The 17185-nt window shown below is 43.5% G+C and overlaps 1 protein-coding gene across 11 annotated transcripts in view; it reads left to right on the top strand.

The window, feature by feature from the left end:
* The window catches only part of Kif9 (kinesin family member 9), a 99226-nt gene that overhangs the window by 76062 nt on the left and 5979 nt on the right, over positions 1 to 17185 (top strand). Inside the window, exon 22 of one of the 11 annotated variants that reach the window (XM_029562230.1) lies at positions 3917 to 4178. The exons of the other annotated variants lie outside the window; for them this stretch is intronic. Within the exon in view, the coding sequence (XP_029418090.1) occupies positions 3917 to 3967 (51 nt within the window). The 3' untranslated portion in view covers positions 3968 to 4178. Of the gene's footprint in view, positions 1 to 3916; positions 4179 to 17185 lie in introns of those variants that run through there. 11 annotated transcript variants of the gene reach the window in all.

The raw sequence follows: 17185 nt of genomic DNA, 5'->3' as shown, positions 1-17185 counted from the left end.
TTATGTGTGTGTCTTCACTACATGTATTTAAGTGCACCACATGCATGTAATGCCCATGGAGAAAATTGGATCCCCTGTAACTGGAGTTATGGATGATTGTTAGCTACCATATGGGTGCTGGGAATTGAACCCAGGTCCTCTACAAGAACAGCTAGTGCTCTTAACTGCTGAGCCATCTGTGAAGCTCCTTATTATTTTATGTGTATGTTTCTGTGTATGTGTGAGTATGTGCACATGAGTGCAGGAGTGCAGGCATCTAGAGAATTCAGAAGAGGATGTTAGATCCCCTGGAGCTGGAGCTATAGGCGGTTGTGAGCTGCCTGATGTGGGTGCTTGTTACCAAGCTCAGGCCCTCTGTAAGAGTACAGATTCTTTTTTTTTAATGTTTTATTTATTATTTTTATTTTGTGTGTATGAATGTATTGCCTGCATGTATGTGAGCGCACCCGTTGTGCAATGCCGTGGAAGTCAGAAGAGGGCTTCGGATTGCCCTGAAACTGGAGTTAAGGACAGTTTGTAGCTGTCATATGGGCGCTGGGAATCGAACCTGGGTTCTCTGCAAGAGCAGTCAGTGCTCTTAACCACTGAGTCATCTCTCCAGCCCCACAGGTTATTTATTTAAAAGATATTTTATGTGTATGAGTGTTTTGCTTGCATATATATACATATATACGTGCACCCATCCATGCAGTGCCCACAGACCAGATCCCCTGGAACTGGAGTTATGGACAGTTTTTAGTGCCATGTGCATGCTGGGAACTGACCTCAGGTCCTCTGTCAGTGCTCTTAACTGCTGAGCCATCTCTCCAGCACCCTGTTGTTGGTGGTGGGTTTTGTGTGTTTGTGTGTGTGTATGTGTTTGTGTTTTGTTTTTTAAAAAATATTTTATTTAGGGGCTGGAGAGATGGCTCAGTGGTTAAGAGCACTGACTGCTCTTGCATAGAACCTGGGTTTGATTCCCAGCACCCACATGGCGGCTATGAATCAACCATCCTTAACTCTAGTTCCAGGGAAATCTGAAGACCTCTTCTGACCTCCACAGCATTGCACAACACAGGTGAGCTCACATACATGCAGACAATACACTCATACACATAAAATAAAAATAATAAATGAAAATATTAAAAAATATTTTATTTCTATTTTATGTATATATGTGTGTATTGCCTGCATGTAGGTAAGTGCACCCATATCGTGCAATGCCAGCAGAGGACAGAAGAGGCCAGATCCCCTGGAACTGGAATTATGGATAGTTGTTAGCTATCATGTGAGCGCTGGGATTTGAACCCAGTTCTTCTGCAAGAACAGCCAGTGTTCGAAACTGCTGAGTCATCTCTGCAGCCCTTATTTTTTGTTTTTGAGACAAGGTCTCATTATGTAGTCTTGGCTGGAACTTTCTATGTAGACCAAGCTGGCCTCAAATGCACAGAAAACCACTTGTTTTACCTTCCAAGTGCTGAGATTAAAGGTGTGCACAACCACACCTGGCCCACATTTGCTTGTTTCTTGTCCACTGGTTTAGTTTAAGCCTTTTCTACCTGCTAAGAGCCTAGCAATGTATCAAAAGGATAGAACTGTGGTAATGTCCACCTCTAATCCCAGCACTTGGGAGGCAGAGGCAGAGGAACTCTGTGAGTTCAAGGCCAGCCTGGTCTACATAGTAAGTTCCAGGCCAGCTGGGACTACAGGGAGACTCTATCTCAAAAAAGACCTAAATAAATAAATAAATAAATAAATGGATAGAATTGGATTGGCGAAGTGGCTCAGCAGTTAAGAGCACACAGTGCTCTTGTAGGGACTTGAGTTTGGTTACCAGCACTTATGGTGGGCAGCTCACAACTGCCTATAACTTCAGCTCTAGGGGGATCCTCTGATCTCAATGGGCACCTGCACTCTTGTACACATATATACATAACTAAAAATAATAAAAATCTCTTTTAAAAGTATAGAACTCAAATTTAAAAAGAAAAGGGCAGAATCTATGAGTACTACAGCTACAGAAGGAGAGCCTGTACCAGCATTAGGGCCCTAGCCTCCATAGGTACAATCCTCTCATGTTAGTTTTCTGTTGCTGTGACAAAAACCTGAGAGACATAGCTTAAAAGGAGGAAGAAGTGGGTTGGAGAGATGGTTCAGTGGTTAAGAGCACTCACTGTTCTTCTAGAGAACCCAGGCTCAGTTCCCAGCACTCACATGGCAGTTAACAGCCATCCATAACTCCAGTTCCAGGTTATCCAACACTTTTCTGGCCTCAGTAGGCATTGCACATGTAGAACACTTACATTCACGTGTGCAAAACATTCATACACATAAAAATAAATAAAATCTTTTTTAAAAAAGGCTGGGCATGGTGGCACACACCTTTATTCCCAGTACTTGGGAGGCAGAGGCAGGCAAATCTCCATGAGATGGAGGCCACCCTGGTCTACATAGAGTACATAGAGAGTTCCAGGCCAGCTGTGGAGATCCTTTCAAAAAAAGGAAGGAGTAAGTCAGTCTGGTAGCCCATGCCTGAAATCCCAGCACTTGAGGTTGAGAGGTGGAGGCAAGAGAATCAGGATGTAAAGGACATTCTCCTCTACACAAAAGTTTCATGGAGACCCTGTCTTTTAAAAAAATAATTTATTATTTTTATGTGTATGAGTGTATTGCCTGCATGTATGTAAGCGCACTTATGTTGTAAAATGCCTGCAGAAGTCAGAAGAAGGTGCTGGATTCCCCTGGAACTGGAGTTATGAAAGGTTGTTAGCCTCCCTGTGGGTGCTGGGAATTGAACCAAGGTCCTCTGCAAGAGCAGCCAGTGCTCTTAACCACTGAGCCATCTCTCCAGCCCCAAGGAGCCCCTGTCTTAAAGCAAACAAAAGAAGAAATAGGGGACTGAGAGATGTCTCAGCAGTTAAGAGCACTGGCTGTTCTTGCAGAGGACCGGGGTTCAGTTCCCAGAACCCACATGGTAGCTAGCAACCAGCTATCCAGTTCCAGGGGATCCAACACTCTCTTCTGCCCTTTGCAGGCATTACATGACATGGGTGTACTTACAGATATGTGTATACAGGCAAAACACTCACATGCATAAAATAAAAAATAGAAACAAAAAGAGGAAGTGTTTTGTCTTATAGTTTCAGAGGTTTCAGTCTATAGTAATCTGGCTCCATTGCTATGGGCCTATGGTAAATCAGAACATTATGGCAGCAGGAGGGCATGGTGGAAGAAAGCTGCTCACCTGATGGTGGTCAAGAAGCAGAGAGAGACAGGGGTAGACCAGGGACATGATATCCCCTTTAGACTCCCCAGTGACCTGCATCCTCCTGTGTTCCACCACTTTCCAATAATGCTGTCAGATTATGAGTTAGAGATAAACATGAGTGTCAGAACCCTAATGTTCCAGGCACCTCTCAATGATCAGATCCACCAGTGGAGACTAAACTTTCAAATACAGGAGTCTGTTGGGGAATACTTCTTAATATCTATACCATAACATCTTTTTTCTTTTTTTTTTTTTTTTTTTTTTTTTTTTGGTCTTTTTGAGACAGGGTCTCCCTGTAGTCCAGCTGACCTGGAACTCACTATGCAGACCAGCCTGGCCTCAAACTCAGAGATCTGCCTGCCTCTGCCTCAAGTGCTGGGATTAAAGGCATATGCCACCATGCCCAGCTCAACATTTATTCTTTTTTGAATCCATACCCTGTCATATTTCAGATTTCATTTAAACATGCATGTCCCTTTTTAAACATACCTGCCAGGCTATTCAAAACAGTTTTACACACTTTTCTTCGTTTGAAAGAATGAAAGTATTTGAATAGAATGTGATGTTTGCAGGAATGATGAGGGGATAAATGTGATTGATGTAGCTTGTGAGTCCTTGTTCAGTTCTTGTCTCCTGATTGGTTCCCTCTTCTTGATTCTTTTCTTCCAGCACAATTATATGAAAACCATGGTGGGCCTCCAGCAGTCACATAGAAAATAGTCTCATCAGTAGCTTAAAGGACAAGACCAGCAACTCTAGCCTGTTGTAAGGGAGCTGTTAAACCACGTGCTCAGAGCACCAGCCAGACAACACACAATGACCTTCCTGCTAGAATGAGCATCCTCCAAAGGACACCCTTGCTTATTTCCACAGAACATTATTTTAATTTGCTATCCTATGTAAAATCAAGATAAAAGTACTTTCTAGTTTGGACTTTGAGTGTATTACCTGCATGTATGTAAGTGCATCCATGTCATGCAATGCTGGTAGAGGTCAGAAAAGGGCGTTGGATCCCCTAGAACTGGAGTTACAGACAGTTGCTAGCAATCATTAGGGTGCTGGGAATCAAACCCAGATCCACTGCAAGAGCAGCCAGTGCTCTTAACCACTGAGCCATCTCTTCAGCCCCATAGTTTAGGCTTTTAATACTCACCCAAAAACTTTGTTTTATTTCCTGTCTGAAAGGATATCTTCCTTATTTACAGGTTGTGGTTAGAACTGAATCTTTACTCCTTGTCTAGCAAGCATGATGCCCAGGGTTTGATCCCTAGCATTAAAACGTGGAGGAGGGTGCTGGGAAGTATAACTCAATGGTGGAACACCTGCCTAGCATACACAAAGCTCTGGGTTTCATCCCCAACACCACCCAAAAGAAAAAGTAGCAGCTATTATTGTAACTAGACATGGTGGTATATGCCTGTAATCCCAACATGTGGGTGGTGGAGGCAGGAGGATCAGGAGTTCAGAGTCATGCTCAGCTACATATCCAATTCCAGGCCTATCTGAACTACATGAGACTGTCTCAAACAAAAAATACCACCCCCCCAATCTGAGTCTTGAGTAGGAAAGCAGAACAGTATCTGGCAGGTGTATCTCTCTGGTCAGCCTCTGTCATCTCTTGAGTGGACATCCTGAAATGAGCTTGGTCTGGGAAGCTGCTTCTTCAGCTCCTCAGATTTGAAGTTCTCTCAACCCATCTCTTTTCTGTTCCTGGTTCAATGAAGGCAGAAGGAAGTCCTTCCTTGGCAACTAGGAGGGGGTCAGATATAGCTAGTCACCCCACAAAGGGAGGAGGCAGAACTGGAACCCACTGACTAGGAATTCATGAGCTTAGAGAGCACAGCCTTTCCTCCCCAGCATGTGTGTGGAATAGGTGTCAGGGTCTCTTTTTGTCTCCCTGCCCCTGCTTCCTTTTCTGTCCCAGTGTGTAACTGTAAATAAGCACAAGTGAAGGTGACCTGGTTACTTTGAACAGGAACAGGGATGACACTGTCAGGGTCTAGCAGGGAAGAGGAAACATTACTCGAGATCAGTTCTCAGGCTCTGGAGCTCCTGTCCTTGGTGATGGTACCAAAGGAAAAGTTTCCTGCTTCACTCAGGACAAACTGAGGCTCTCTGGGGGCTTCCCAGCTGACCAATGTACCCCTAGGCTGGTAAATGCAGCCTCTGTTGAGTAAGATGTTTCAGAACTTCCTTGCAATCTTTCCTCCTTAATGTGGGTCAGGCATTGGCCTTGAACTTCAGCTTTGTATGAGCAATCCGCCATCTGAAACCCTTGAAAGCTCAGGATAATAAAGGCAACAGTGTGATCACCTGGCAGCCCTGTCATGGGTATCTGTGAGAGAAAATACTCCAGGTCACCCCTGGTGGGTAACCTGGCACTCGGATTACCTCATATGAGGAATGACACAAGGAACTGGGAATGAGGAGATGGCTCAGTGAGTAAGAGTGCTTGCTCTGCAAGCATGAGGACTGAGTTTGAATCTCCAGATCCTGCATAGACAGCATGACTGAACATGCATGCAACCTCAGCATTGGGGGCCAGAGACAAGAAAATCTTGAGAGCTTACTGGCCAGCCAGCATAGCCTAAACAGAGCCTCCTATTCAGAGAGAGACCCTTTCTCAAAGCAGTAAGGTAGCAGTAGAGGAACACATCTGATGTACTGCTTGATCTCCGTGTATGCACAGGTGTCTGTACCCACAGACTCACAATACAAATACACAGGAACCAAACTCCTTCCCTCCCCCTCTCCAAATTCTCATTATGTGGCACCAGCTGGGTCTAGCAAGTTCCAAGCCAGTTGGGGCTACATGGAAGACCCTGTCTCAAGCAAACAAAAATGAAAGACACTCCATGTGGACCACTGTCCTCTTCACACACACATACACATAAGAAAGACACTCCACGTGGACCACTGTCTTCTACACACACACACACACACACACACACACATATACATACATGCACACACCACTCATGATGCAGCTCTATGAGGTGGCCATCCATGATGGTGTTGAACTTTGCAGTGGCAGCTGTTTAGAGGTCACCCATGCTTCAGTAAGAAACTGAAAGTTTATACAGATGAAGTAATGACATAAAGGCACAGCAAGAGGCTACATTAGGATTTGAATCCAACTATTTGACTCCAAAGCCCTGGCTCTTTCTATTGCAGCATCTACCAAGTACTTTTGGATTTTTCTACGTGAAGGGAGAAGAGTCACAGAAAGGCAAGGGGCTTGAAAGTTTCTATTGTGCTCAAGGAACAAAGTAATTTAATATAGTCAAAAAGTAGTGTGGTCAGGAGGAAAAAGCCAAAAGAACTGAAGGCAATTTCTCAGGGGTCTTTTGTTCTAAGCTAAGGAGTTTGTCTTCATCCTATAAAGCACCCAGAAGATTGAATAAGTCAGTAGAGTGACTGTATTTGGATGGCTTGGAAAACTGGGAACACTGTAATGAATCCAAGTGAACAGATGTGGCTGAAGCAGAAAGGAGGACATGTTGGCTAGGCACAAATGCCTATGCTCAGGATATACTGTGTCCAGCATACATCAAATCACAGATCAAGAGCAGGAAGGCATTCACCTGTCATCTGCACCAGGTACCATGGTATTTGAGCCAACACTCCTGTGCAGGGACGTGTGGGAGATTCAAAAAGATAATGGCTACCTCCATTAATATATACATGCTGAGTAAGTTCACTGAGATTATTACTAACCGCATCTATTGAGTGCTTATACTCTGCCAAGTGATCTAAATGCATTCTTTTAATTCTTAGAGTAAACTTCTAAGAAAACTTTAGGCTATTTTACAGGAAATTGCTACTATTTGTATTTAACGTATAAAAGCAGCTGAGGACATCTGGAAGTGCAAAAACTTGGGTTTAAGTTACATAGTCTCCTGAAACAGGACTCAAATCGGGGGTCTGTCTGAAGAGGACTCTACAATCAGGCAACTCTGAGTTCAAACTTTGACTACCCCTTGCCAACTGTGTATCCTGAGACAAGTTTCTTAATCTAAGGCAGGCCTGGCAGCACATGCCTTTAATCCCAGCAATCTGAGGCCAAGTCAGAGGCAGGCAGAGCTCTGTGAGATTGAGGCCAGCCTGGTCTACATAGTGAGTCCCAGACCACCTGCAGTTACAAGGAAACCCTGTCTCAAAAACAAAAACGAGTTCCTTAACCTTCTGAGTCTTAGTTTTCTCACCTATAGAATGCAGAGAATTTAAAAATAAAAGACTGGGTATGGCACCATGTGCCTTTAATCCCAACACTCAGGAGGCAGAGGCAAGCAGATCTGAGATCAAGGCCACCCTGTTACATAGACCAGCTGGAGCTACAGGGAGACACCGTTTCAAAAACCAAAAACAAAATCAAAGAGAAAACTCCAAAGGTAGAAATGACTGAAAAGGAGATTGTTACTTTAAAATATGAAGAGGCTTAAATGATACAGGATCTATATTTGAGTGTGGAGTTTATGGCACAGCCGTAAATGTGGGGTGCCCACTTTTCTGTAAATAAACCCCTACTCTATGCTCTGCATGCCTTTAATCCCAGCACTTGGGAGGCAGAGGCAGAAGGATCTTTGTGAGTTCAAGGCCAGCCTGGTCTACATAGTGAGTTCCAGGCCAGCTGGGGAAACCCTGTACACACACACACACACACACACACACACACACACACACACACACACACACACACACATATATATATATATATTTTTTTTTTTTAAGAGGCTTAAATGAAAGCAGTCCGGGTAGGAGGTTGGTAATTAGAGTGCCATAACAGTAGGCTGTCTGGCAGGGGCTGCACACAGTAAAAGGCTTAGCTACATGATGTACATCCGGCCACTGACCCCCGATTCTGTTCTTAACCAGCCAAGTAGGTGGATGAGGAATTCTTTGGAGAAAGCAGACTTTCCCTGAGGTCCCTGGCCTCTCCTCTGCCTGCCGCTTTCCCTGGACAGAGAAGTTCTGACTCTGTCTTCCCTCCTGGCTGCTTCTATCCTTACAACGACTTGTTTTAGCTTCCTAGGTCTTTGAGAGTCTCTAGGAAACGGTCATAGCAAATAGGGGTATATCTTGGGGCCACAGGATGCAGCTGCTCTGGTATCCCCGATCTTTCTTCCTTTCAGGTCTCATCAGTGGCTGGGATGGCATGGTCCTGCTGGATATCCTGCCTACCAGAGTCTTTTGCCAATCCTTAAGTCTGCTCATCAGGTCAAGCTGGGCCTCTGGAATGGTGCTTGGTCTTGGACACTTCTGTATTGGTCTCTAGTTCATGTATCATCAAGCAGGCCTCTTTGGTCAGTTCTGACAGTAGCTGAAACAAGTAGTAACCAGGATGAGCAGAGACAGGAATAGCCAGAATGGCACTCTAGATCACTGCCACACAAACGCCCCATAGAAGCAGATTCTTCCAGCATGACAGGAAGACAGGGAGCATCTTGTCAAATTGGCCTGTCAATGAACTGTCATCCTAGAAAATAGTTCCTGCTGAATTAATCTGATCATTCAAGTCACCCCTCAGGGGATTTCCAGGTCTATCAATGGGACAGATGAAATTTCCTGAACACATTCCTACTATAGAGAACCTAGCTACAGTATACCGAAAACAAAAGCAGAAACAAATTAGTAGTAAAAAATTGGGTGTGATGGTGCCTATAAATCCCAGTATTTAGCAGGCTGAGGCAGGAGGATTACCATGAGTTTGAGGCAAGGCTGGATGACAAAGTGAGACCTTGCCTCAAAACAATCCCCCTCCAAAACCCAAAATAACAAAACCCCCAAAACTGACTGGTGAGATGGCTCAGTGGGTAAAGGTGTTTGCCACCAAACTCAAGATGACCTGAGTTTGGGGCTGGAGAGATAGCTCAGTGGTCAAGAGCACTGGCTACTCTTGCAGAGGATCTGGATTCAGTTCCCAGCACCCACATGGCAGTTAACAACCATCTGTAAATCTAGTTCCAGGGGATCTGGCTTCCACAGGCATTGCATGGATGGGTGCACTTACATACATGCACTGATACACATAAAAAAAAATAAACCAAAAAATTAAAAGATTACCTGAATTTGATCCCTGGGACACACATGATAGAAGGAAAGACCTCCACATGTATGCCATGGTACATGCCACCCCCCATATAAATAAATATAATACAAAAATTATAAAACAAGCTGGGCATTGTGGCACACACCTTTAATCCCAGCACTTGGGAGGCTGAGGCAGGCAGATCTGAGTTCAAGGCCAGCCTGGTCTACATAGTGAGTTCCTTCTGCTGGTATCATCCAACCACCATCAGTTCATATGCTGACTACTCTGGGAGTCCATCCCTCATTTGTCTTCAACTCCTAGTTTATTCTTTTCTACATTTTTTTTTTGTTGTTCTTTTTGAGACAGGGTCTCCCTGTAGCCCCAGCTGGCCTGGCACTTACTATGTAGAACACGCTGGCCTTGAATCCACAGAGATTCGCTTGCCTCTGCCTCCCAAGTGCTGGAACCAAAGGTGTGTGCCACCACACCTGGCTCCAAGTAGGCTTTAAACTCATGATCTTCTTATCTCAGACTCTCAAGTGCTGGAATGGGTGTGTACCACCATTCCTGGTTTTATAACCATGTATAGTTTTTTTTTTTTTTTTTTTCTGCTTGTAGCCACAGCTGACCTCATAGAGATCTGCCTACCTCTGCCTCCCAAGTGCTAGGACTAAAGGTGTGTGCCTGGCCCATGTATAGTTTTGAGATTCAAATTTATACTGTGTGGTCCAGGAACTACCAGGCTGAGGAATTTGCATAAAATTATCCTTAGGCTGGTGATAACCCTGAAGAACTTAGTAAAATAAAATTTGAAATATGGGGGCTGGAAAGATAGCTCAGTGGTTAAGAGCATTGGCTACTATTGCAGAGGACCAGGGATTCAGTTCTCAGCATTGACATAGCAGGTAACAACCATCTGTAACTCCAGTTATAGGGGATCCAACACCCTCTTCTGGCTTCCACAGGCATTGCATGCATGGGTATACACACACACACACACACACATGCCAGCATACACTCATAAAAATGAATTTTTTAAAAAAACGTTTTAAAAAATTTAAACATTTCTGTATACTGTTAATCCAGCTACACAGTAGTGTCACAGACAAAGCTCTAACAAACATGAACTTTGAAGATTACACATCTAGGCATTGGTGGCACATACCTATAATCCAGGATTTGGGTGGTAGAAGGAGGCAGGAGAATTGTTAATTCAAGGCTAATCTATGGCTACATAGAGAGCTGAAGGCAAACCTGAGGCCTACCTGGACCACACAGCAAGACAGACCCTATCTCAAAAAGAAATTAATCACATATGCTGAAACAACCAACCATGGTGGACTGATGGATGCACAATGAAAGCAAAATCAGAACTTCAGATAAGTTACCTGAGAAAGATTATACAACTCATGTACATAATATGTGTATGTAAACATATGTATGTGTTTTAAATTTAAAAGCAAGAAGAAAAATGGGAGGAATGTTGGGAATGTACCTTAGTGGAAGGGTGGTGCCACAAGGCCCCAGGTTCTACTACCAGCTAGAGAGAGAGAGAGAGAGAGAGAGAACGAATATAGATTGAAGATTTTAAAAAGTGAAATTACAGGAATGACAAAAATGGCCTAAAAATTAAACTGACAAACTAGAAATGATAAAAGATCACTAATGACCTGGAAGCTGGATCTGAGGAAATTGCCTAGAAAGTCAGATAGAAAGATAGATGAGGGGCTGAAGAGAAGGCTCAGCTGTTAAGAGCACTGACTGCTCTTGCAGAGGACTCGAGTTCAATTCCCAGCACCCACATGGTGGCTATGAACCATCCTTAACTCCAGTTCCAGGGGACTCCAAAGCCCTCTTCTGACCTCCATGGCATTGCATGACACGGGTGCACTCACATACATGCAGGCAATACACTCATACACATAAAATAATAAAAATAAAATATTTTTAAAAAAGATAAAGAGATGGAAAGTTGCAAATGTGGATAAGGGACTGAGGATGTTGCTCAGTTGGCAGAATGCTTGCCTAGTATGCAGGAAGTACTGGGTTCTGTTCCAGCACTGCATTGAATCAGGCATAGTGACACATGCTATAGACCCAGCACTTGGGAGGCAGAGGCAGGAGGATCAGAAGATAAAGTTCATCCTTAGCTACATAGAGTTCAAGTCAGCCTGGCCAAATGAGACTCTTTTAAAAAAAAAAAAAAAATTGTAGATAAGAGATGGTGGGCAGAGTGAGAAGATCCAGAGATCCAGTATGTATATAATCTAATCGCAGATCCTAGAAAGACCATTCCCTTGGTGATCTCATCTAATCTTGTGGCTTTATCTGTTTATTGTAGTATTTGGGATTAAAACTAAGACCTTGCATATGCTAGGGAAGCAATCCACTACTGGGCTACACAGCCCCAGCCCTAACTTCAGGACTAATTTGTATATATATTTTTTATTTTAGTTTTAGACCAGGAATATGACAACTCCTAATGTTTACATATCCAGTCTTGACCACACTCCTCAATGCTGAGTGTCTGTAGGCAACTGCTAACTTGGCATCTGGACTTGAGTGTCTAATATACATCTACAAACCAACAGGTTCAAAATTGAATGCCAGCAAGATGACTCAGCAGGTAAAGGTTCTTGCCACCAAGTCTGATGACCTGAGTTGGATCCTCCGAACTTATATATATAGAACGAGAAAACCAACTCCTATGAGTGGTTACTCTGACTGAGAGAGAGAGAGAGAGAGAGAGAGAGAGAGAGAGAGAGAGAGAGAATAAATGCAATAAAATAAAACTTGAATACCTGGTTGGGGACATCACCTACTGAGCATGAATGAGGCACCCTGGGTTTGGTTCCTAGCACTACAAGAACAAAAACAAGAAACTGAATGCCTAATAAATCCCCAACATGTCCTACCCATATACTCCTTTACAGCCCATTGTTCAGGTTAAAATCATCAGTTTCTTATTTCTCTTTTTTCTCATATTCCACGTTGAATTTGTCAAGTAATTCAGTATGCTTTACCTTCCTACTATATTGAAAATCTTTTCACATCCTACTGCCTCTGCCCTCCCCTCCCCTGATCTCAGCCACTATCATTTCTTGCCTGGACTTTGTAACAGCCTTTGCAACAGCTTCCTGTGTCCTAGCTTCTAGAAAAGCAGTGTGGTTGATCCTTCTGAAATACATTATATTACATTACACTCCTGAAACTCTTATTGACTCTATTTATATCACAATCCCAGTTCTTCTTTCTTTTTTCTTTTTCTTTTTGGTCTTTTTGAGACAGGGTCTCCCAGTAGCCATAATGATTTTCCTGGAAGTCATTATGTAGAACAGTCTGGCCTCGAACTCACAAAGATCTGCCTGCCTCTGCCTCCCAAGTGCTAGGATTAAAGGTGTGTGCCACCATGACAGGCTTGCAATCCCAGTTCTTAAAACAATGCACAAAACCCTATAATAACATGATTTTTTCTGTGACTTCTCTACCATCATCTCCATTCTTTATCTTGCTCACTTTATACCAGCCACCTGGATTTCCCTATGGTTCCTCAAACATGGCAGACAGTCCTTGCTTCAGTTTCTTGGCAAAGGCTATTCCCTCTGCCTGAAGCATTCTTCCCCACATATCCATGTTAGTAACTCCCCCACTTGAGGGTCTTTGCTTAAATGTATCTTGTAGCAGATGCTGTGGTGACTTGACCACAGTTCCTTGCATTTGCCATTCTGGCTAATGGCTTCCTCCTGAAAGCATCTGCAACTGTCTAAAGACTTCCTCAACCTGGGTGTTCATCTGCCATAGGATGGGCCGGCAAGTTAACACCTTTGGGAGCAGTGGTCCTCACCTAACCTCTTTTTTGGTGTGTGGGACAACTCGGAGGCATGTTCTTCCGTGTTTCTGAGGACTTCCCAGTATAAACAAATGCACACACAGACAGAATCTGTTATCATTTGGATATGAAATCCTGTCCCTCCCGAAAGGTGTTATGTGTTGAAGGGTTGCTGGCACTTCTGAGAGGTGATTGGATCATGAGGACACTAACTTCCACCAATGGATTAATCAATTAGTGCACATTTGAATGGGTCATTAGGAAGTACAGCCTAACTGTAAATCCTAACCGCAAGCATATAAATAACAATATAATACTATTTATTTATTTGTTTGTTTATTATTTTGGTCTTTTTGAGACAGGGTCTCCCTGTAGCCCCAGCTGGCCTGGAACTCACTGTGTAGACCAGGCTGGCCTTGAACTCACAGACATCCACCTGCCTCTGCCTCCCAAGTGCTGGGACTAAAGGTGTATGCCACCACACCCAACGCAATACATTTTTAAAAAGAAAGAAAAAGGAGGAATCCTATATATGAGGAAGAGACACACTTCAAGAAGCAGCCATGATTGTGTGTGTGTGTATGCGTGCCATAGCATACATGTGGAGGTCAGAGGACAAATTGCAGGAGTCTCTTCTCTCCTTTTACCGTGTGAATTCAGGTCATCAGACTTAACAGCAGGAGCCTCTATCTACTGAGTCATCTCACAGGCCCTCAAAATAGCTTTTGAAACTTCTGTTTGGCCTCACTTTCACTACCAATTCTCAACATTTTCTCAGTGGTGTCAAAGTTCTTGACTTGTTTTGGTTCTATGCTTTAATTTGGGTGCTTTCTAGCTTTTCTGTCAGTTAAGAGTTCAAGTTTCTAAGGGATATTTAAAAAAAAAATTTTTTTTTCTTTGGTCTTTTTGAGACAGGGTCTCCCTGTAGCCCCAGCTGTCCTGCAACTCACTATGTAGACCAGGCTGGCCTTGAACTTACAGAGATCCATCTGCCTCTGCCTCCTGAGTGCTGGTAAAGGCGTACGTCACCACATCCGGCTAAATATTTTATTTTTAAAAATTATTTTTATTTTTACGTGTATGCGTGTATTGCCTGCATGTAGGTAAGTGCACCCGTGTCATGCAATGCCTGAGGAGGACATAAGAGGCTGTCGGATCCTCTGGGACTGAGGTTACGGACAGTTGTTAGCTGCCATGTGGGTGCTGGGTTTCAAACCCAGGTCTTCTGCCAGTGTTCTTAACTGCTGAGCCATCACACCAGCCCCTTTAGCGGGTATTTAAGTATGGACTACTTGCTTTAAGTATAGAATACATGCTATTCATCTTTTCTTGTTTATTTTTTGAGACAGAGTTTCCCTGTAGCCCCAACTGGCCTGAAAGTGGCTATATTGACCAGGCTCCCCTTGAACTCACAGAGTGCCTGCCTCTGCCTCCGGAGTGCTGGGATTAAAGACATGCACCACCATGCTCAGCTGGGCGTGGTGGCTCATGCCTTTAATCCCAGCACTCGGGAGGCAGAGGCAAGTGGATCTCCTCTGTGAGTTCGAGGCCAGTCTGGTTTCCATGGTGAATCCAGGGCAGCTGGGGCTACAGGGAGACCCTGTCTCAAAAAGACCAAAAAAAAAAAAAAAACTTATATATATATATATTTAGTTTTTCTGCATATCATATAATAGCTCTTAAATAAAATTTAGACTCCCTTCCCAATCTGTGCTCCCCACAGCCCACACCACCACCAGATTTCATGCATTCTGTTATATATGTTAAGTCCTTTCCAGTCAAGCATTTGTACCTAGATGTCCTTTGGTGCAAGTTCATCCCCTGGAGTCTAATCAGCCTATCTTAGAGTCTCTCCCTTAAAGATCATCTATTCTCCCCCACCCAGCAGTAATCAGTTGCCAATAGTTCCTAGGCTAGGGTTGGGGCCTGCTGCCCATTTCCCTAGTTCTGTGCTGGGTTTTTGTCTGGTTGAGTCAGCATGGGTCTTGTGCATGCTGTCACCATTGTTGCAAGTTCATATGGTCAAGTTCTCAGTGGCCTGAAAACCTGTTTCCCTATGTTCATACACCAACCTGGCTCTTACAGTCTTTCTGCCCCCTCTTCCACAATGATTCCTGAGTCATGGGTAGGTGAGGTTTAATACAGAAGGCCTTGTTAATGTGTGAATGTGAACAGAAAGATGGATGATGGTTGGATGGGGTGGATTTGTGTGTGATTAAATGGGTAGGTGGGTAAAAAGGTGACTGAGTGGGTGGTAGGAAGAATGGGCAGATGAACGATCAGCTTTCCTGAACCTATCTGAATGTCTGTCCTTAAAGTGTTGACTCTGCAAGTCTCTTTGTTCACAAAATAGCATAGCAAATATTTCCCATATAAAATAATCAGAATTTGAAATTCTAGACATAAGGGCTGGATTTGAAACATCAGACATTGACATCATTGACATTGAACTGTAAAGTTTGACCAAGGAAAAAGTAGGTGGGGTAAACATAACTGACATAAACTTACTTTTTTCTTTCTTGTCTTTTTGAGACAGGGTTTCCTTGTAGCCCCAGCTGTCCTGGAACTCACTATGTAGATCAGGCTGGCCTTGAACTCACAGAGATCCAACTGCCTCTGCCTCCCAAGTGCTGAGACTACAGGCGTGCGCCACCACACCCGGCTTTACTGACATAAATTTAAACTGATTATAACAAAAATTTTATGTGGCAAACCGTTTCTGACTGAAAATTGACAAAAGAAGCAAATCCTTTGTAGTATTAAGGCATAAAAATCTGACCTGAGAACACTGGGTTTGGTAGAGATAAAGGCCACAAAATAACAGCTGAGGCTGTAGCTTACTTGATAGAGTGCTTGTCTAGCAGGCATGTAACTCCTGGGTTTAATGCCCACCATTACATAAAAGTGGGCATGGTGGTTCACTCCTAATAATCCCAATACTTGGAAGATGGAGGCAGGAGCATTCAAAGTTCAAGGGCATCCTCAGCTATATTACAAGTTTGAAACCAGCTTGGACTACATCAGACCTATCTCAAAAAAAAAAAATCCACATTGACAAAAAGTATACTTATATTTAGGACAAAAATTTTTTTCCCAGAAGATTAAAGTACTTGGGGCCTGGAGGAGTAGCTTAGGGGTTAAAACCACTTACTGTTTTTTCAGAGGATGTATGTTCGTTTCCCAGCACCCACATGGTGGCTGTGTCACCTCTTCCAGGCTTTGTGGGTACTATACACATACCAGTAATCAAAACATTCCAGCAATCAAAACACTTATATAAATAAAAATAAATCATTTTAAAGATTAAAATATTTTAAAAAATGTTTTTGTGTGTATGAATGTAAATGCATGTAGTTAAGTGCACCTGTGTGGTGCAAAGCCCGTGAAAGTCAGAAGAGGGCATCAGATCCCCTGGAACAGATGGTTGCTATCTGCCATGTGGGTGCTGGGAATCAAACCCAGGTTCTGTGCAAGAGCAGCCAGTGCCCTTAACTGCTGAGCTATCTCTCCAGCCCCATATTAAAATTTTATATAGTAGCTATGTATAGACTGTATACCTCTAATACTAGCACTAGGAAGACTAAAGGAGGAGGATGTCAAGTTTGAGGCCAGCCCTAGGCTACATAGCAAGAACCTGTCTGAAAAAAATACACCATACCACACCAAATCAAACTAAAGCCAGAGCCGGGTAGTCCCAGCACTTGGGAGGCAGAGGCAGGCAGATCTCTGCGAATTGACTTCCACATGACACACGTGCTCCTACACATCACACATCTCTCTCTCTCTCTCTCTCTCACACACACACACACACACACACACTTAAAATAAAAAATATTGGGGGCTGGAGAAATGGCTCAGTGGTTAAGAACACCAGTTGTTCTTGCAGAAGACCCAGGTTTGAATCTCGGCACCCACATAGTAGCTAACAACTGTCTGAACTCCAGTTCCAGGGGATCCAGGCCAACCTGGTCTACATAGAGAGTTCTATGTAGGACTACATAGTGAGTCTCTGTCTCAAAAAGAAAGTATATACCATATTTTACATATTAGTGTATATTTTTAGTGTGTGTGTGTGTAT

Source organism: Nannospalax galili, unplaced genomic scaffold, assembly GCF_000622305.1.
Source record: "Nannospalax galili isolate Female #2095 unplaced genomic scaffold, S.galili_v1.0 scaffold1050, whole genome shotgun sequence".
Lineage (NCBI taxonomy): Eukaryota > Metazoa > Chordata > Mammalia > Rodentia > Spalacidae > Nannospalax > Nannospalax galili.
This window is presented reverse-complemented; position numbering and strand designations above follow the sequence as displayed.